The sequence below is a fragment of the Geotrypetes seraphini genome, chromosome 5, assembly GCF_902459505.1.
Source record: "Geotrypetes seraphini chromosome 5, aGeoSer1.1, whole genome shotgun sequence".
Classification (NCBI taxonomy): Eukaryota; Metazoa; Chordata; class Amphibia; order Gymnophiona; family Dermophiidae; genus Geotrypetes; species Geotrypetes seraphini.
In genome coordinates this window covers 1,570,144-1,591,947 of record NC_047088.1, presented here as the reverse complement: position 1 = coordinate 1,591,947, position 21,804 = coordinate 1,570,144, and the positions used below count along the sequence as shown (strand labels likewise).

Here is a 21,804-nt window from a genome sequence, read left to right as displayed (position 1 = left end):
AAAGGACTTTTCAATGTCAAACCTCCTCTCAAACCGCCTCCTGTGGTTTGGGACCTCAATGTTGTCCTTACTCATCTCATGAAGCCTCCATTTGAATCAATTGATAAGGCTCTTCTGAAGTATCTCACTTGGAAAGTGGTGTTTCTCATTGCCCTCACTTCTGCTCAACGAGTCAGTGAGCTGCATGCTTTAGTTACTGACCCACCATTCACGGTGTTCCATCATGACAAAGTTGTTCTTCATACTCATCCGAAATTCCTACCTAAAGTGGTCTCAGAATTTCATCTCAACCAATCCATCGTACTTCCAGTGTTTTTACCAAAGCCTCATTCTCACCCTGGAGAATCAGCTCTTCATACTTTGGACTGTAAACGTGCTTTGGCCTTCTACTTGGAACACACCAAACCACACAGAATTGCTCCTCAACTTTTTGTTTCCTTCGATCCAAATAAGTTGGGCCATCCTATTTCCAAGCGTACCATCTCCAACTGGATGATGGCTTGTATCTCTTTCTGCTATGCCCAGGCTGGATTGCCCCTTCATAGTAAAGACACAGCCCATAAAGTCAGAGCAATGGCAGCTTCAGTAGCTTTCCTCAGATCTATACCTATTGAGGAAATTTGTAGAGCTGCTACTTGGTCCTCGGTTCATACCTTCACTTCTCATTATTGTCTGGATACTTTCTCCAGACGGGATGGACAGTTTGGCCAAACAGTATTACAAAATTTATTCTCCTAAATTGCCAATACTCCCACCATCCCATTTTGGTTAGCTTGGAGGTCACCCATATGTGAGAATACCTACTTGCTTGTCCTGGGATAAAGCACAGTTACTTACCGTAACATGTGTTACCCAGGGACAGCAGGCAGCTTTTCTCACAACCCACCCACCTCCCCTGGTTGGCTTTTCTGCTAGCTATCTGAACTGAGGAGACGCGCCCTGTGCTGGGCGGGAAGGCACTCGCGCATGCGCGGTGCGGGCAACTCGAAACTTCGAGTTTCTTCAAGCAAGTCTGCTTGTGAGGCGTCCGCATCCAGGTTCCGTCGATGACATCACCCATATGTGAGAATAGCTGCCTGCTGTCCCTGGATAACACCTATTACGGTAAGTAACTATGCTTTTTAGGTACATCAGAAGCAGAAAACCTGTGAGGGATCTGTGGGACCGTTTGATGATCAAGGAGCAAAAGGGGCGCTAGGGAGGATAAGGCCATAGCGAAAAGACTATCCCCCTGTTTTACTAAGGTGCATTATGCGTTGTAGTGCGCGTTTAATGCGCGCTAAATATATGCACGTACTAACCATTAATGTATCCATAGACTAACATGCATGCGTTAGTGTTTAGTGCGTGGTTAGCATGCGCTAAAACATTTATCGCACCTTTCAAAAAGGAGTCCTAAATGAATTCTTTGCTTCGGTGTTTACGGGAGATGTAAGAGATCTACCTGAACCAGAAATGGTTTTCAAGGGTGATGATGCGAAGGAACTGAAAGAAATCTCAGTGAATCTGGAAGATGTACTAAGCCAAACTGACAAGTTAAAAAGTGATAAATCGCCAGGACTAGATGGTATATATCCCAGGGTACTAAAAGAACTTAAGTACCACCTAAATGGAGGAAAAGATCTCAGACTCACCACTTAGGGATCATAAGCAATTCACCCTAAACATTGTGGTGTTGAGTTTCTTTCATTGATCAAAAAACCTCCATCCTATCCTAATAGGTAATCATTAATTAAATATTTTTTAACTTTTTGTTACTTTTTTTAAATTAATGATCGCATCATAACAGTGTTTGAATAAATCTAATTATTTAATGCAGAGAAAAATAACTTATCTGCAATTGATGCACTATACAGAGAGGGGACATGATTGAGACCTTTAAGTATATTACTGGGCGTATGGAGGTGAAAGATGATATCTTCAGTCTTATAGGGCCCTCAGTAACCAGAGGTCACTCGCTGAAAATCAGGGGAGGGAAATTTAAGGGTGATGTGAGGAGGTACTTCTTCACTGAAAGGGTGGTGGATCATTGGAACGAGCTGCCTCAGAGGGTGATTGAGGCCAGCAGCGTGTTAGATTTCAAGAGAAAATGGGATAGTCATGTGGGATCTCTGGGAGAGTAGGAGTCAGGGGGTGGGTCATTGGTATGGGCAGACTCGATGGGCTGTAGCCCTTTTCTGCTGTCAATTTCTATGTTTCTATGTTTATATGAAGATTAAAGTGCTGAATATTCTGTTGCTCGACGGGTCCCGTTTTGCCCTAATAAACAGGCTTCATCAGGATACGAGCTGGAAAGCTCTGCCGATAGATATTCACAGCAGCCTTCAAACGCTGCACTTCAGTTTCATTAGTCAAGCAGAACTAAATCCAAAGAGAACCCAAGATGAATTATCGTTTGGTCAGACACGCTGTCTAATTCAGGGGAATAACTGCATCTCCCATGCCTGCCCTTCTGGAGTATAAGGCTCTGGTGCACATCTGTTTCCTGGCAGAGAAGATCTGGCTCCCTTCTCTCTCCCTGCTGGGTTCCTCATATGTGGGTTCAGCTGAGGAAGAATAACCCAAATCATAGTTACTGGATGCTAGGGTCCACCTTGGGTATTAATAATAATAATAACTAATAATAACTTTATTTTTGTATACCGCAATACCACAAGTAATTAAGAGCAGGAGGAAGAGACCGTATACAGACAGCGAATTTACAAAAATGACTTTCAAATTACATTAGCATGTCAAGATTTATCCAGAAGCATTTCAAAGCTACAACAAGACAGGAAAGGAGTCGGAGAAATTTTTCAGAGATAGATTTTAATTGACTTCCTGAAGGTTTGGTAGGAGGGTGCATTTGAAATGAAGTTGGTTAAACATTTATTCCATTTACCTGTTTCGAATGATAATGATCTATCAAGGAATCTCTTGTAGATATAGCCCTTCAAGGATGGAAAAGCAAACATATAGGCACTACGTGTGCAAGTGGTGCCTGGAAATTCGAAATGGTGCAACAGGTAGATTGGGGATGAACCTGTTATGGTTTTGAAGCAGAGGCAAAAGCGCCCAAGAAAAGGATCTGGGTATCATCGTACATAATATGATGAAATCTTCCGCCCAATACGCAGCGGCAGCCAAAAAAGCAAACAGGATGCTAGGAATTATTTGGTGTGTCCTCATCTGGAGTATTACATTCAATTCTGGTCTCCTTATCTCAAGAAAGATATAGTGGTGCTAGAAAAGGTTAAAAAAAGAGTGACCAAGATGGTAAAGGGGATGGAATTCCTCTCGTATGAGGAAAGACTAAAACAGTTAGAGCTCTTCAGCTTGGAAAAGAGACAGCTGAGGGGAGATATAATTGAAGTCTACAAAACCCTGAGTGGAGTTGAACAGGTACAAGTGGATCGATTTTTCACGCCGTCAAAAATTACAAAAACTAGGGGACACTCAATGAAGTTACAGGGAAATACTTTTAAAACCAATAGGAGGATTTTTTTTGTTTTGTTTTCACTTAGAGAATAGTTAAGCTATGGAAAACGTTGTCAGAGGTTGTGGTAAGAGTGGATAGCATAGCTGGTTTTAAGTAGGTTTGGACAAGTTCCTGGAGGAAAATTCCATAGTCTGTTATTGAAAAAGACATGGGGGAAGCCACTGCTTGCTCTGTATCAGTAGCATGGAATATTGCTACTCCTTGGGTTTTGGCCAGGTACTAGTGACCTGTATTGGTCACCGTGAGAACAGGCTACTGGGTTTGATGGACCATTTGTCTGATCCAGTAAGGCTATTCTTATGTTCTTAAGTGCGCTTTTTGTGGATTTGGCTGGCGGCTACACAAAATGTTCCAGCTGCCTTGAGGGAGACCCAGCTTAGGGTGTCAGTATGCCAGGTTCTCCTTTGCGCATGCATTGCTCATCAGCAGGGGGTAAGCCCCACTCTTTCCCTGTCTCCCACAGTGGGGTTTCCTCAGCTGTTTGCAGTCCGTCGGGGAGGCTTCGGATTCCGTTTCAGCTGCTGCTGGGTCTGGTGGTTTTTCTGTGGCGGCAGAGTTTGTTATACCTTTGGTATCGCGTATGTTTTATGGTGAAAGTGTAGCATGACCCTTCCCTCAGTTTTGGTGGGAAGTGCATCAAATTTACCCACTGCCTCAGGTGATCTTCCTCCTGTCTTGGAAAGGCAGGAACAGGTCTTACATGTGTTTTCTGCTCCTAACATAAATGCTGTGTTGCTGCCGGGGGGGGGGGGGGGGGTTCTCCTGATTTTGTGTTGGCCCTGTGCAAGGCTTAGTTACAGGCGGCTGGAGGTCCTGCTTTGGTGCTGGGGTCTCAGGGTCATTTGGGGGGGTTTGTCCCTTCCACGGCCGCCCCCGTTCAGTCTCCTACTGCGGCTGCCTCTATCCAATCCCCTTAGTCTTTGTCCAAGCAGCTGCGGGCATCTTGGAACGAGGATTCTTTTATGGCTGATCAGTTTTCTTCAGATGAGGAATTGGATCTTGGGGAGAACTTTACAGATCCTTCAGGAGGGCCTGATTTTTTTGGATGGGGACTTTTCAGAGGCAATAGTTGGCAAGGACATGTCTGTTCATATATTTCAACGGGGAGAGTTGCAGGAACTCATTCTTCAGGTGTCTTCGGTTTTACACTTTAAAGAGGAAACTAAGGATCCCCCCTCGTGTTGTGGTCCCTCCTGAGTTCAGCATCCTGCTCTTTCCCTATGCATCTGGATATTCCGGATGTGGTGTACACTCAGTGGAAAGTTCCAGACATGCCTTTTTGCATAACGCAGTCAATGGCAAGGCTCTACCCCATCCCTGATGGCAATAGAGATACCTTTAAGACTCCTGTAGTTGATGTGGTGGTCTCTGCTAACGTGCACAGACATACCGTGCTGGTTAGTTCAGTCCTTAGAGACCCTCAGGACTGTAAAAAGGAGGCTCTGCGTAAAGTTTTGATGTTGCTGTCCGGGCGGCAATTTGTGGTGATCTGGTGGCCTGGGCTTGTTTCCAGTGGTCTGAGAAAGTTCTTGACTGTGAGTCCTTAATGGATTGGAAAGTGGCTAAGATTGAGCTAGGCACTTCTTATCTCTCTGATGCCATGTATGATCTTTTGCATGCCTCGGCTAAGTCCATGGCTCTTGCAGTAGCTTCCCACCATACCTTGTGGCTTTGGGGTTGGTCGGCGAATGCAGCATCTAAGACTAAGCTCAGTAAGTTCCCCTTTTTGTGTTCCTTTCTTTTTGGGAAGGAGTTAGATAAGCTGGTTCAGGCTTTGAGTGACTCTAAAGTGCCTCAGTTACCAGAGGACCAACCTCGCCATGCTGTGCGAGGTGGTTCTGCCCGGGAGTGTTTGCATGATTTTCGGATGTTCTGCTCTGGTAGGGGTGTGGCCTCGTTTCCTTCCAGGTGACATTTATTTCAAAGCATGCAGTCCAAGTACAAAACCAAGGGATACTCAATTAAATTACATGGAAATACTTTTAAAACAAATAAGAGGAAATATTTTTCACTTAAAGAATTGTTATGCTCTGGAACTTATTGCTATAGGATGTGGTTACAGTGGTTAGTGTATCTGGCTTTAAAAAAGGTTTGGACAAGTTCCTGGAGTAAAAGTCCAGTCGGCTATTGAGACAGATATGGAGGAAGCCACTGCTTGTCCTGGGGTTGGTAGCATGGAAGAATGTTGCTGCTATTTGGATTTATGATCCAGATTGGCCATTTTTGGAAACAGGGCTAGATGGACCATTGGTCTGACCCAGTATGGCTATTCTTTTGTTCTTAAGGCAATTGTGAACAGTTGTAACAAAGATGCTTTTATCTTGTGAGTGAATCATTTGGCCCATATCAGTCTGTGAATCTGCTGTAAGTTTATTAAAAATAGCATACAAAATATGCTAAAAACAAACACGAAACAGTATTACAAGTAGAATATAAAAACAAAAATTCAAACATTCTCAGAGCTTGATGTCTAAATAAGCTGAACAAGTTAGATATTTTAGGAAGGCAAGACTGCCAGCTCTATGAGGTAGGACTTGTGTCCTAGCAGTAGGTCTCCTTTGTCCTATGCTGCTTTGCTGTGGGCTTCCCACTCTTCCCCTGCTTACAGAAAAGCTGATAGATATCTCTGGCCAGCTGCTGGCTCTCATTCCATCTTTGGAGATCCTTTTCATTGCAGACCTCCCCCTCTTTCCTTGTCACTAAACATAGCGCTTGAAATTTCTGGAAAGCTAGCTCTGACATATTAGAACGGCCTTTAGATTTAGCTCGCCCAAGACAGGAGTTGGTGAAAAACATAACTCTGAGCTAGAGATGTCCCTCATGTGTTACAACAAGGGCTGTGGACAGAGGTTTGACCAGGAGAACAATTTGGAGGGTAAGCAGTGCACAAATGTTTAGAGCTTTTAATCACGGGTTTATGACAAATTCTTTTAAGTTCTTTCTATCTTGATAATGTGTTTATCTGTTTGCTCTGTGGTATTTTGCACCATCGCACAGTGCAGTGGCTTTTATATAAAAACTAGTCTTTAAGCCCGTTACATTAACGGGTGCTAGAGTAGATGCCTGTATGTATGGTGTGTTGTTGTTTTTTTTTATTTGTCTCTCTCCCTGGACGCTGTCTGTCTGTCATTCTTTGTGTCTGTGTCTCTCCCAGGTCCCCTGTCTGTGCGTCTTTCTTTCTGTCTGTCTCCCTGGCCCCCCCTGCTTGCCAAAGCAGCCCCCTTTCACCTCTCCCCCTGTTGTGCAATGCCTGCCTGCTTCGTGGCCCCCCTTCTGTTCCTCCCCCCGATTGCTGTCTGGCCCAGCACACCCCTCCCCCAAAGCAGCCCTCTTTCCTGCCTGCTCCATTGCTCTTCTTTTTCGCTTCCCCTCCCTCCATCCACCCATGGTTGCTTCCGCCGCTGCCGCTCCTGTACAAAGTGGCCTGCTTAGGTTCACGAACGGCTGTAGTGAAACTTGCAGGCCGATCTCCATATGGTAGCATGTTCCCTCTGATGCAATCGCGTCAGAGGGAACGTGCTCCAAGTGGAGAGCGGCCTGCGAGGTTCGCTACAGCCGGCCACAAACCTCAGCAGGCCGCTTCAAACAGGAGCAGCAGCAGTTGATGCGGGAGGGGGGACTCGTGGACGTGTTCCCTACCGGACACTGTCGCCACCAGCGCTGCTCCGCACCCCCTTCATCTTGCCCTCTGCTGCGCCAAGCCAGCGCATGCGCGTAAGCCGCTGGCCATCCGCCTTGGGGGGGCGAGGAAGAGAGAGAGCGGAGAGGCGGCGACGGCAGTTAGTGTAAGGGAGATGCTGCGTCTTTCAACAGGGAGCAGGACAGAGCGTAAGCCGCGCATGCGCACTTCCTATGTGTCGCTACAGCTCACGGAAAACCGGCGCACACATAGGAAGTGCGCCTAGCGTTTTATTATATTAGATACTCCAGAAAGTGATGTTTATGGCCTGGGAACTAAAAGTACAGTAGAGCATTTTCATGCATATATTTATGGAATAACCTAAAATCTCTGTAGCTTGGATCTACCTTTGAATTCCATGGTCCCAATGTTTGGCACCTGCATCAGTCGAACTCAGGAAAATGCTGAAGTCCTCCTTTATTTATTTATTCCATTTTCTATTCCGTTCTCCCAAGGGAGCTCAGAATGGTTTACATGACTTTATCCAGGCACTCAAGCATTTTCCCCTGTCTGTCCCAGTGGGCTCAACATCTATCTAATGTACCTGCCCAGGGTCACAAAGGAACAGCATGGGTTTGAACCCACAATCCCAGGGTGCTGAGGCTGTGCCACACACTCCTTGTTAAGCCTGTAAATTGCTGTTCATATTTATTGCTGAGTAAACTTATTGTAAACCGCATTGAATCCTTGTTGGAAATGTGTGGGGTATAAAACTGTTTGGTGTGGTATATAAGAATGGCCAGTGCTAGGTCAGAGCAGTGGTCCATCGTGCCCAGCCGTACGCTCACGCGGTGGCCCTCTGGTCAAAGACCAGTGTCCTAACCTGCGTGCAGATGTCTGTACAAAGTCTTGGTGCAGGAGCAGAGTTGCAACAGCTCATTCCTATGTTTTTGTTGTACTGTTGTCATAGCTGATGCTGCTTTATTCAGCACAGTTTTGGCCTGGGGGTTACATCAGGAGTCAGGATGGGGAGGGGGGCAATGAAGCCTGTGCTGTCCTTTTGGTGAGCCCTGAAGTGGTGCTGTGAAGCAGGCTGGAATTTATGATTTTTTGTTTTAAAAAGTCATAACATTTACTATCAAACATTCACAAATAATATAACAAAAACAATTCATAATAATATGAAAGGTGGTAGGTACCCTAACCAAATCTTCATTTTTACACCTCCTCAACTTTCAGGCCCTCAGTGTGCAAGCCCCTTCCCCCCCCCCCCCCCCCCAATATTTCATTTGAAAGGAAACTGCAATGAGAAGGCATAGGATGAAGTTAAGAGGTGATGGGCTCCGGAATAAACTAAGGAAGTACTTTTTTACAAAAAAGAAGCGTGGAACAGTGGCGTACCTAGGGTATGTGGCACCCGGGGCCCATCATTTTTTGACACCCCCCCCCCCCCCCCCCTCATGTAAAATTTTTTTTTTTTTTTTTTTTTTTGCAATAACCATGAAATGGAATAAATGGTCAGAATAGAAACAGGCAGTGAAAATTTTCTTTTTTTTTTTTTTTTTTTTTCCAAAGTATTTTTATTGAGAATGGCAAAAGGTCCAGACAAGCAACCATGGTCTGTACAGAAACTTATACATTATCAAAAAGAACACAGAATGAGAGTAACAGCAACAACAAGCATGAACAAGCCTCTCCCAAGAGAAAATTGCCAATGAGAGGCATAGCAATACACAACAAAAGGCCAAAACTTGGGGCAAGCAAACAAATCCCACCCCAGAACCCACAAGAATAATAAGCCGGACTAGACCCTCAGCCATATTTTATAATGAAAAAAACCCCCACAAGCAACAACACCCAGACCGCTCACCAGACACACCAATCCGCACAACAAGCACCCAAGAAACACCCAGCCACCACCCAGACAAAACTACCAGACACACCTACCCCACCAAGCCCAGACCCAACCCCCCCTCCCCAGAGAGTGCAAGCGCAAAGTGGACCGTGAAAAGGGCAGCTGCAGAAGTGGAAAGCCCCAGATAAGTAGGTTAGCTAAAGAAAGCCCACAGATAGAAGAAATCAGGATAACAGAAGTTCCAACAAATGCTCCCACAGAAAATTTTCTTTTATTGAACCTCATTTATGTAACCATTATTCCAAACATAACATAACATAAATTATGTCTGAATTGTCATGACATCAGAAGTACATATGGAGTAGTTGCAGGTGATGCTTGGGACAGTTCTGATTATGTTAGTTTGGTTTTATGTGTTTTTTTAATAGAAGGGTTTTTATTTCTTTTTTTAAGGTTTTGTAGTTTGTGGTCGAGGTCAATAGGTTGTAGAGTTGGGGGTCAAGTGTTGCAGCTCGAATGGCTAGGAGGTTGTCAAACAGTTTTTTTCTTTTGACGTTTTTGGTTGGAGGGTGTGTGAATGGTGCGTGAGTTCTCCTATGTCTGTTTGAAGTGGATTGAATTATTTAGCTGAAGAAATTAGTTACCCCCCCCCCCCATTCCACACACATTAATTCTCTTCCATTTTTGTTCCCATTATAAAAAAACACTGATAAGTTCCCAGGAAAAAAATACATTAAAATAAGAAGTGAAAACAAAGGCCCCTACAGATGAGAACATAACATAAGAATAGCCTAACTGGGTCACACCAATGGTCCATCATGCCCAGTAGCCCATTCTCATGGTAGCCAATAGTGCTGCCCGATTCAGAGAAAAATATTTCATTCGATCCGATTCACCCTGTTGAATCGATTTTTCGATTAGATTCACTGTTAATGACACCGCTTTTTAAGTTTAAACAAAGTATAACAATAAATTTCACAACAACAATAAATTTCACAAAGTACTTAAAAAAAAAAAAATCACATTTTTCCATTAAAGCAGTTCTGGAGACATTTGCTTGAACAGTCTTTTTTCCCAGTCCATAAGCAAGCAATATGAAAAAGATTTCCTTAATTATCTACTCAAACATTTTTGCTATTTACTTTCATTGTACCTAGACTATTATTCAGTAGAAAAAATGGACTTAACTGTGCAGGAAATGAATCTCCTCATACACCCACCATATAGTGCAAAAATGTGCAAAGGTCTGTTTTTTTCTTTCGATCACTACATAGCCTAATGCCACACAAGCAGCGCTGTTACAAACATATTCTGAAGGTCAATGCTAAGGTTGACAAAGTTTCCTTCCTTGGACCAGAAGGAGATACTGACAAACCACTGGAAGAGATTCTAAAACAACTACCCAGAAATAACACCCAAAGACCCACTCAGTGTGTGAACCAGTTGAGTGGAGTGGACTAACTGGGGGTGGAAATGGGCCCAGAGTTTGCTCAGCAGAATTTCCCAGACTACCTCTTCCTCTCAACACACTGACATGCTACCACCACCACCAACACTAGGAACACCTCACCGAGTATGCCAGCAATGCTTATAAACTTTATAAAACACATTATTATATTTTCTTATAAAGCATATATTTTAACTGAACTCAGCCTTGCCATTCACAAAAATAGAAAAGTTCCCATTTCAAGCTGTCTCATGTACACTTTTCAAATCTAACATATTGTAATCACAAAACAGAAAATAAAATTATTTTTTCTACCTTTTGTTCTCTGATCAATATTCAAATCTTGTTGGTCCCAGGCTCTTGTTGTCTTGCTTGCCAGGGTCTCCTTTCTCCGTGCTAACCATCCGTCTGCCATCTCTGTTCTCCCCTTCCGTTTCCCTTCCCTCTCCCGGAGATCTGGCATCTTTCCTTTTTTTTGTCTCCATCCACAGATTCACCTTTTCTCAACTCCCCACCACCCCAGGATCCACCATCTCTCCCTTTCTGTTCCCAACTATCCTCCTATCCAGTATCTCTATCCCCCCTCCACACCATCCCCTGTTTCCAAGTTCTCTCCCTTTCTGTTCCTTCCCTCCCTAAATCCCATTATGCACCATCTCTCTCCCACTCCTCTGTTTTTAGACCCATTATTTCTAACCCCCAAAGTCTGGCATATGCATGTATCTTTGAACCCCCCCTTCCCTCCCTCCCTCTGTGTACTTTTACACCAGGACCCCCCCTCCCCCGAAGGTCTGTCCCCCCTCCGAAGGGCTACACCCCACCCCTGAAGACCTGCCCCCCCCGAAGGACTTTACCTCCCACCCGAAGGTCTGTCCCCCTCTGAAGGCCTAAACCCCCCCCCTGAAGGACTGCACCCCCCCCCCCCCCGAAGGCCTGCACTCCCTTGAAGGTCTGCACCCCCCCGAAGGCCTGTCCCCCCCTTGAAGGCCTGTCCCACCCCCTTGTAGGCCTGTCCCCCCTTTAAGGCCTGCCTGCCTGCCTTTCCCCCCCTTGAAGGCCTGTCTCCCCCTTGAAGGCCTGCACCCCCCCTTGAAGGCCTGCACCCCCCCTTGAAGGCCTGCACCCCCCCTTGAAGGCCTGTCCCCCCCCTTGTAGGCCTGTCCCCCCCCCCCTTGTAGGCCTGTCCCCCCCTTGAAGGCCTGCCTGCCTTTCCCCCCTTGAAGGCCTGCACCCCCCTTGAAGGCCTGCACCCCCCCCCTTGAAGGCCTGCACCCCCCCTTGAAGGCCTGTCCCCCCCCTTGTAGGCTTGTCCCCCCCCTTGTAGGCCTGTCCCCCCCCCCTTCTAGGCCTGTCCCCCCCCCTTGTAGGCCTGCCTGCCTTTCCCCCCTTGAAGGCCTGCCCCCCCTTGAAGGTCTGCACCCCCCCAAAGGCCTACACCCCCCCCCCGAAGGTCTGCACCCCCCTGAAGGCCTGCCTGCCCCCCTTGAAGGCCTGCACCCCTTGAATGTCTGCACCCCCCCCCCCGAAGGCCTGTCCCCCCTTGAAGGCCTGCCTGCCTGCCTGTCACCCCCCTCCCCCTTGAAAGCCTGCTTGCCTGCCCGCCCGCCCCACCCTGAAGGCCTGATGCCCCGACCCAACCCGAAGGACCGCTCGCCCCCCTGGCCTCCCCGCACCACCTATGAACAGCCGCAGCAGGATCGCGAAGTCAGCGTCGGGTACCAGCCCTAAGGGGGTGTTCCCGGCCTTGCCGTTCAGTCCCCCGCCACCCCCGAAGGACCGCTCGCCCCCCTGGCCTCCCCGCACCACCTATGAACAGCCGCAGCAGGATCGCGAAGTCAGCGTCAGCGATCCCTGCTGCTTCCTGCGCCACGGTCCCGCCCCTCCTCTGACGTCAGAGGAGGGGCGGGATCGCGTCGTAGGAAGCAGCGCAGGGATGCTGACGCTGACTTCGCGATCCTGCTGCGGCTGTTCATAGGTGGTGCGGGGAGGCCAGGGGGGCGAGCGGTCCTTCGGGGGTGGCGGGGGACTGAACGGCAAGGCCGGGAACACCCCCTTAGGGCTGGTACCCGGGGCGGCCCGCCCCCCCCCGCCCCCCCCTAGGTACGCCACTGGCGTGGAACAGTCTCCCGGAAGAGGTAGTAGAGATGGAGACTGTATCTGAATTCAAGAGGGCCTGGGATAGGCATGTGGCATCTCTGGGAGAAAGAAAGAGATAATGGTTACTGCGGATGGGCAGACTGGATGGGTCATTTAGCCTTTATCTGCTATCAAGTTTCTATGATAAAATCCGTTATTGTGATCATCGCAGCCAATAGCTCTCTGCTCTTGGCAGTGGGAGGAGTCTATGTAATATACAGGCAGCTTCCCTACCCCTATGACATTGGAGCCAATAGTAGCTCTCTGCTCTTGGCAGTGGGAGGAGTCTATGTAATATACAGGCAGCTTCCCTGCCCCTATGACATTGGAGCCAATAGTAGCTCTCTGCTCTTGGCAGTGGGAGGAGTCTATGTAATATACAGGCAGCTTCCCTGCCCCTATGACATTGGAGCCAATAGTAGCTCTCTGCTCTTGGCAGTGGGAGGAGTCTATGTAATATACAGGCAGCTTCCCTGCCCCTATGACATTGGAGCCAATAGTAGCTCTCTGCTCTTGGCAGTGGGAGGAGTCTATGTAATATACAGGCAGCTTCCCTGTTGCTGACTTTGGAGCCAATAGCAGTCTCTGCTCTTGGCAGTGGGAGGAGTCTATGTAATATACAGGCAGCTTCCCTGCCCCTATGACATTGGAGCCAATAGTAGCTCTCTGCTCTTGGCAGTGGGAGGAGTCTATGTAATATACAGGCAGCTTCCCTACCCCTAAGACATTGGAGCCAATAGTAGCTCTGCTCTTGGCAGTGGGAGGAGTCTATGTAATATACAGGCAGCTTCCCTGTTGCTGACTTTGGAGCCAATAGCAGTCTCTGCTCTTGGCAGTGGGAGGAGTCTATGTAATGTACAGGCAGCTTCCCTGCCCCTATGACATTGGAGCCAATAGTAGCTCTCTGCTCTTGGCAGTGGGAGGAGTCTATGTAATATACAGGCAGCTTCCCTGTTGCTGACATTGGAGCCAATAGCAGTCTCTGCTCTTGGCAGTGGGAGGAGTCTATGTAATATAAAGGCAGCTTCCCTGTTGCTATGACTTTGGAGGCCTGTTTGCTGACTCTGCACTTTGAAAGATTCAGTGAACACAGAGATCTCCCTCCTCACATTCATATTGTGAGAAACAAGAAACAGCTCATAAGGATACTTTGGAATGACTGAATAAAGTGATGATTTTATTTTCTCTCTGACCAGACAGAGTGTCTCAATGCAATCTGATCATTCATTATATAGTTAATCCACAAATTTCTTAGTCTGCTCATTGGTTAGAGCAGTAACAGTTCACAAATGTTTCCCATTCTCTCTGCCTCTGTTATTTCTCCCATCACTCTTATTTCTGGGACCACCAACTCTATTTCCCATATATAGTTACCCGATCCTCCCATCACATCCCACCCCTCATGCTATGTGCTGTGCCCTTTGATGTGTTACTTTAACAAAGCCCTTATGTCATCCTACAAGCCATTGTTTCCTTCAGGAATGTCTCATCCCCTCCCCCTTCCTTTTATCAGCACTTTACCAGTTCTGTACTTTTTCTGCAGTCCTCTGCAATTTGCAATAATTACTTCTACTATTAATTATTTCTATAGCGCTACCAGACGTATGCAGCGCTGTACAGTTATAAGGAAGAAAAAGACAGTCCCTGCTCAAAAGAGCTTACAATCTAAACAGGATGTCATGAATACAGTTAAGGTGAATGGTTAATCTGATGGCTGGGTTTGAGGGTGGAGGGGACTACAGGACAATCAAGCCATTGTGACATCACTAATGAGGTTGGCTCTTATTGGTGGAATGAGGCATTATGACATCACAATCTCAGCTCTGCTTCCCAAAGACTGAAACTCTTCACACTACTACTACTATGAATTGTATCTATAGCGCTACCAGACGCACACAGCGCTATACAGATTCACAAAGAAGACAGTCCCTGCTCCAAAGAGCTTACAATCTAAACAGACAAACAGGATGTCATGGATACAGTTAAGGGAAAGGGTTTATCTGCTGGCTGGGTTGGAGGGCAGAGGGGAGCACAGGACAATAAGCCATTGTGACATCACTGATGAGGTTGGCTCTTACTGGTGGAATGAGGCATTATGACATCACAAGCTCAGCTCTGCTTCCCAAAGACTGAAACTCTTCACACCACTACTACTACTATGAATTAGTTCTATAGCACTACCAGATGTATGCAGCGCTGTACAGAGTCACGAAGAAGAAAATCTGAGGAACGGAGTTCTCTGGGAAGTGTATAAGGAGAAAGAAGAGATATTGAGGGGCAGCAGAAGGAATAGGGTTACCATATTTGTGAAGACAAAAAAGACAACACATGGCCACGCCCCCAACTCCGCCCCCTCCCCTAGGCAGTTGCCTGCCGTGTGCAGCCAGGACCGTAGCAAGTTATAATTGCTCCTCTTCCCTATGATATATCAGACTTTCAGTTGTGAGTTTTATACTTTATTCAATCCTTTTTTCTGCTTTTCTAATCATGTTGGTCTCAGTTTCTGCTTTCAGCTTTCCTCTGTCTTCTCTTAACTCTCGTACCAGGGTTTTGTGTTCATTTGTCGTTTTTCTCTCTCCTTTACTAGGGGACTGTGTGGCACAGTGGTTAAAGCTACAGCCTCAGCCCCCTGAGGTTGTGGGTTCAAATCCCATGCTGCTCCTTGTGACCCTGAGCAAGTCACTTAATCCCCCATTGACCCAGGTGCATTAGATACAGTTATTCATCGCCCCCCAAAAGCACCTGTGGCCATCACCGCCCCCCTGAATCGCTGCAGCGCCCACCAGGGGGCGGTGGCGCCCACTTTGGGAATCACTGGTTTAGATCATGTTTTTGTTATTGTACATGAGTGTTTGTACATTTTTATTTGTAGCTCAGTTCCTCCTCTTGATAAAGACCTTATCTAAACACGGCCTGTGTTGAGGAAGGGCAAGAAATTTGATGCCATCCAGGCCCTGCATTGTGTCTGGACAAGTGTGGAACGTCTTTTAAAGCATTCTTTAAAGCACCTTTTTGCACCTGATTTAGACCTTTTCACGTTGTTGGAATTATTTTGCACATCATTGGAGTTATCATTGCACATCAGCACTTTAGTTTTCGACTGGATTTTGAACTCTGCAGTGAACCGACTTGACTTTGTTTAAGGATGGCTGGGTCGCTCCTCTGCTATGTTTAGCTCATCGGACTTTTCAGCTAAGTATTTGATTAATTTTGTCTTTTGTTTCTTGGCTTTATGAACAGAGCGTACCCTGTGTGCCATCTTTATACTTATATTTATATTCATATTTGTATCTGTGTTTGTTTTTGTTAGTGTCGTTTTATCTTGATGATTATTAAAATTCAAAATTATAAAAAATTATATTAATTAAGGTATTAAAGCATTATAGTGGTTATTATATAACTTTTGTACATTATACTCATATTTTTGAGTTCTATGAATTATTGGATAGTTTCTAGAAGGGATTCTTTATTTTCTTTGCATTTTTTGGCAGTAAATTTAGTTAATATAAAGTCATGTACCTTGGCGGCAAAAATCCATGCAGGACATACACTCTAAATTAGCGGTCTCAAACACGCGGCCCATGGGCCGCATGTGGCTCTCCAGGTTTTATTTGCGGCCCGCGGTCTGGAGGCATCATTCTCTTCCTTTTGGAGCAGCAGCCGGCTCGTTCGTTTAAAGCTGCGGGTTGGCGGCTCCTTGCGCTATCCACTCCTGCATCGGAAGCCTCTCTGATGTCACAACATCAGAGAGGCTTCAGACGCAGGCACGGATCTCGCAAGGAGCCGCCACCCACGGCTTTGAACGAACCAGCTGGCCAGACATGCTGCTGCTCCAGTGGCGTACCAAGGGGGGGGGGGTCCACCGTTCTCCCTAGAGTGCGGCTCGCGGCTCGTCTAGAGCAGTGGTGCCCAACCTGCTTCCCTTCCCTTCTCACTGCTGCCATCGGGGATCAGGCCGGCACCGTGTTCTTTGATCTCCCTGCTTCTCTTCTCTGCAGGGCCGACCAACTCTCGTGGCCCGACGTCAATTCTGACTTCAAGAGGACGTTCTGGCTAGCCAATCGCTGCCTGGCTGCCCGGAACGTCCTTTCCAACGTTAGAATTGACGTCGGGCAGCGAGAGTTGGTCGGCCCTGTGCAGAAGAGAAGCAGGGAGATCTCGGCCTGTTCCCGATAGCGGCAACGGCAGCAGCCTATTCCGCGGCGGCGGTGGCATGGGGGAGGGCAGGAAGGAAGAAAGAAAGAAGATGGGGTGGGGACAGGGAGCCAGAAAAAAAAGCAAAAAATGGGGCACGGAGAAAGGAAGAAAGAAGGAGAGGGGACAGGGAACCAGAAACAAAGCAAAAAATGGGACACGGAATCAGAGAAAGACAGACATAGAGAAAGAAAGAAAAAGTTGGAGGAGGGAATGAGGTCTGGAGGAGAGGAAGCATACAGGAGGCTGAAAGAAGGGAAGAAGTATTGGATGCACAGTCAGAAGAATAAAGTGCAACCAGAGACTGATGAAATTACCAAACAAAGGTAGGAAAATGATTTTATTTTCATTTTAGTGATTGAAATGTGCCAGTTTTGAGAAAGAAAAGATATTGAACTTTAAATGTGAGTGCTGCAGAAAAAAATAGAGTACTTGGAGGGCCGCAGAAAAAATAGTTAATGTCTTATTAAAGAAATGACAATTTTGCATGAGGTAAAACTCTTTATAGTTTATATATCTTTCCTTTTAACTGTAAAAGGAAAGTTTTATAAACTATAAAGAGTTTTACCTCATGCAAAATTGTCATTTCTTTAATAAGACATTAACTATTTGTTCTGCGGCCCTCCAAGTACCTACAAATCCAAAATGTGGACCCGTAAAGGGTTTGAGTTTGAGACCACTGCCCTAAATGGTGAGATCCTAGCAAGGACTGTAGCAGAACGCGACTTGGAAGTTATCATTAGCGAAGACATGAAGACTACCAATCAAGTGGAGAAAGCTTCATCCAGGGCTAGATAAATCATGAGTTGTATCCGTAGAAGTTTCGTCAGCCATAAGTCCGAGGTCATAATGCCGTTGTACAGATCCATGGTGAGACCCCATCTGGCATACTGTGTGCAATTCTGGAGTCCACATTATCAAAAAGATGTGCTAAGAGTTGAGTCAGTTCAGCGAATGGCCACCAGAATGGTCTCGGGACTCAAGGATCTCCCGTATGAGGAACGGCTGGGTAAGTTACAGCTATACTCACTTGAGGAACGCAGAGAGAGGGGAGACATGATCGAGACATTCAAATATGTCACAGGCCGTATCAAGGTGGAAGAAGGCCATCCGTTGAAAATCAGGGGTGGGCAATTTCATGGCGACACCAGAAAATATTTCTTCACCAAAAGGGTGGTTGATCGCTGGAATAATCTTCCACTACAGGTAATTGAGACCAGCAGCGTGCCAGATTTTAAGAAAAGATGGGATTGGCATGTGGGCTCTCTTCATAGAGGAAGTTAGGGGGTGGGTCATTAGTGTGGGCAGACTGGATGGGCCGTGGCCCTTTTCTGCCGTCATTTTCCATGTTTCTATATTTAAAAAAATAAATAAATAAATAAAATTTTGCTCTAGGGGAGCTGCATCGCTGTTTCTGTGGTGCATTGTATGCAGAGTCCAGCTCCATGGTGGTTCAATTTAACCTTTGTCTACATATTTCTATTTTATCGCCCCTTTTACACAACCATAGAGCATTTTTTAATGCTGGCCATGATGGTAACAGATCCAATACTCAGAATTCTATGAGCATCTGAACTGTTACCACCGTTGCTAAAAAACACACTACAGTTTTGTAAAATGGGGAGGGGTTAGTTTGTGATTACATAGTCCATACTAGGTGAAGGCGTTTTCTGTGTTCTATGTGTTCGAAAGACATGGTTTTCTGTTAGGATTGACTGTGCAGGATTGATCTATTAGTCTGGCTTGTTTAGTTTTACAAAGGGTGTATTGATTTTGTATTGCTCACTGCAGTATGTAAGATGCTGCCTTTTCCTAGGTACACTCTTGTGTGATGTGTGGATTGTTACTAAAAATAATGGTTTTCAGACAAATTGGGGGGGGGGGGAGTAAAAAAATGAAGGGCCCCGGGTGTCACATATGCTAGGTATGCCACTGCTAACAGGTTTCGGCTTTCTGGTCCTCTGCGCTGTCTCTTTCATTGAAGCGTGGTGTTTCTGCTTCTAAGGCCACGATCTCCAAGTGAATCCATAGAGCCATTTCATACACCTACATTCTTGCAGGAAGAGTCCCCTGCTTCTATTCGGGTGCATTTTACTGGGAATGTGGTTTCTTTGTGGTCTGAAGCTAGATCTTTTCCTCCTGAGGACTTTTGCAGGGCAGCGATGTGGTTGTCTCTTCCCACGTTTGCCAGATTCTACAGAGTGGATGGTGCTGCCTGTCAGAACTCGGCTTTTGGGTTCTCTGTCTTGAAGGCCGGCATAGCAAGCCCACCCTGACTAGTTGGGGGGACTGTTTTTGTACGTCCCTGTTGTCTAGAATGTCTTATCTATTGCACTGGAAAAGGAGATTATATACTTGTCAGCATAGCTATCGCTAGCATTCAGCATTTTCAGTACCTAGTAAGCTCTTTTCCAGTAGATAGGTGAGACATTCTGGAAACCCATCCTTACTGTGCCTGCTTGCAGATTTTAGAGTTCAGGTCAGATGTCTGCTTCCCTATGCGTCTCCTATCTGTTTTGTGGAGACTGGTTAGCCCTTTGGGGCTAGGGAGAGTTTTGTGAATATGTTCTCCATGTTATGGGAGTAATTCCTTCTTTGAAGCCTATGTTGATGGTTAATGGTACTATTTATTTGTTTTGAACAGAACACTTGTTTAGCCTGTCATTGTAGATGCCTCTACTTAACAGATGGTAGTGCCTCTCTATTCTTGTGTACGGACTGATGAGAGGTACTAAGCTAGCCTGTGATGTACCCTAGAGGCAGAGTGAAAAACTTATAGTTCTCTTCTGCAACCCATGCAAGTAAAGGGAAATAACCCTATGGTCTAGAATGTCTCACCTATCTACTGGAAAAGCGCTTACCAGGGTAAGTACATAATCTTCTGTTCTCTTCCCGGAATCCAGTGGTTATGGCCCTGAATACTATAGAATTCTCCAGGATTTAATTCCCAAGCCACTGTGTGCCATGTGCAATATAATATGGTGTGGTCAAAAGGTTTCACTGGGGAAAACATGGCACACATTGCAGACGACACCAAACTATTTAGTGGTACTCGGACTAAAGAGAACTGCGAAGAATTACAAAGGGACCTGAACAAGCTAGGGGAGTGGGCAACGAGATGGCAGATGAAGTTCACTGTAGAGAAATGTAAAATATTGCATGTAGGAAGCAAAAACCTGAGATACAGCTATACGATGGGAGGGATGTTATTGAGTGAGAGAACCCAGGAAAGGGATTTGGGGATAATAGTGGATAAGACAATGAAGCCGTCGGCACAGTGCACAGCGGCCGCTAAGAGAGCGAATAGAATGCTAGGTATAATTAAGAAGGGTATTACAACCAGAACGAAGGAAGTTATCCTGCTGTTGTATCAGGCGATGGTGCGTCCGCATCTGGAGTACTGCGTCCAAAATTGGTCGCCATACCTTAAGAAGGATATGGTGATACTCGAGAGGGTTCAGAGGAGAGCGACACATTTGATAAAGGATATGGAAAACCTATCATACACTGAGAGACTGGAGAAACTGTGGCTCTTTTCCCTGGAGAAGAGGAGAATTAGAGGGGAAATGATAGAGACTTACAAGATCATGAAGGGCATAGAGAAAATAGAGAGGGACAGGTTCGTCAAACTTTCGAAAAATACAAGAACGAGAGGGCATTTGGAAAAGTTGAAAGGAGACAGATTCAAAACTAATGTTAGGAAGTTTTTCTTCACCCAACAGGTGGTGGACACCTGGAATGTGCTTCCAGAGGGCATGATAGGACAGAGTACAGTATTAGGGTTCAAGAAGGGATTGCACAATTTTCTGAAGGAAAGGTGATAGAGGGGTACAGATAGAGGACTACTACACAGGTCCTGGACCTGTTGGGCCACCGCGCGAGCGGACTGCTGGGCACGATGGACCTCTGGTCTGACTCAGCAGAGGCACTTCTTATGTTCTTATGTTCTCCTGCAGCCAGGTAAAGACCCAGCACTGGTTGGCTCCTATCATTCTATATCCCTCCTGAACCAGGATGTATCTATAAGAGTTTCTTACAATAATCAATATTGTTAAGCCTATTGGCATAATATAATTGAGATTAATGTATCATGAATAAATAGTAATTATTGTTAATAATTTTAAATTGTAACTATTTGAGATGACAACTTTTTAGTATAAATAATTTTTAGAGTTCCTTTTTTTATTATGTATGTTTTTGAATTTATATATGTCATTTGGATTTATATATGTGAAATTTTAATAAAAAAGATTTTTGTATGTTGTTGTAGACCGCTGAGGCAGGCCAAGGGACGAAACACTGTCAGTGTCAGGTCTTTCGTTGAATAAAGAATTAGTGATCCTAGTTCTGTTGGCTTGTACACTTCTTTGTGGGTATTATTGACTTTTTTTGTGTGTATTTTGATCCCTTTCCTTGTGTTGGATATATCAAAGTAAATGTTTTTCTTTTTCTTTTTTTTTTCTTTTAATTGCTCAGAGTCCTGTCTCTATCATCCGGGGATTCCTGTATTCCATGATGCCTTGAAGGTGAGAAAATGACTACCCGATTATTAAATCTATCAAAATTCTGGGAGTCACATTAGACCGACATTTAATACTAGCAGAACTCACGAGCTTAGTGGTACAAAAATGCTTTTTTACATTGTGGAAATTAAGAACCATAAAAAAATATTTTGATCCTTTATCGTTCAGACTATTGGTGCAGGCATTAGTTTTATCTACTTTAGACTATTGTAACATCACCTATTCTAAGGAAATTAAGGATAATTCAGAATATAGCTGTTGATTGATTTTTGGTTTAAAAAAGAATGACATTATTAGTCCATATTATCATTTACTTCATTGGCTGCCTTTGGAGGCAAGAGTACTATTCAAATTTTCCTGTATCTGCTTTAAGCTGATATCGGGATTGTCTCCAGCTTACATTTTTCCTCATTTTGTTTTGCATAGACCGTCAAGAGAAACTAGAAACTTCTACTTATTTGCTTATCCAAAACTTAATGGGTATAGATATGACCCTAGCATTTCAAGCTGGTAGGCAGCAATCTTTGTTAGGTAAATGTATTCAGCAAGCTA

General features: G+C 45.4%; 1 protein-coding gene across 5 annotated transcripts in view; it reads left to right on the top strand.

Annotated features, from left to right (window-relative positions):
• The first annotated feature begins 6,203 nt into the window (after positions 1 to 6,203).
• Positions 6,204 to 21,804, top strand: part of ITGB1BP2 (integrin subunit beta 1 binding protein 2) — a 123,529-nt gene continuing 107,928 nt past the window's right edge. For all 5 annotated transcript variants that reach the window (XM_033946780.1, XM_033946783.1, XM_033946782.1 and 2 more), the window contains exons 1-2: positions 6,204 to 6,353; positions 21,206 to 21,255. In XM_033946780.1, the coding sequence (XP_033802671.1) occupies positions 6,290 to 6,353; positions 21,206 to 21,255 (114 nt within the window). In that variant the 5' untranslated portion in view covers positions 6,204 to 6,289. The remainder of the gene's footprint in view (positions 6,354 to 21,205; positions 21,256 to 21,804) is intronic.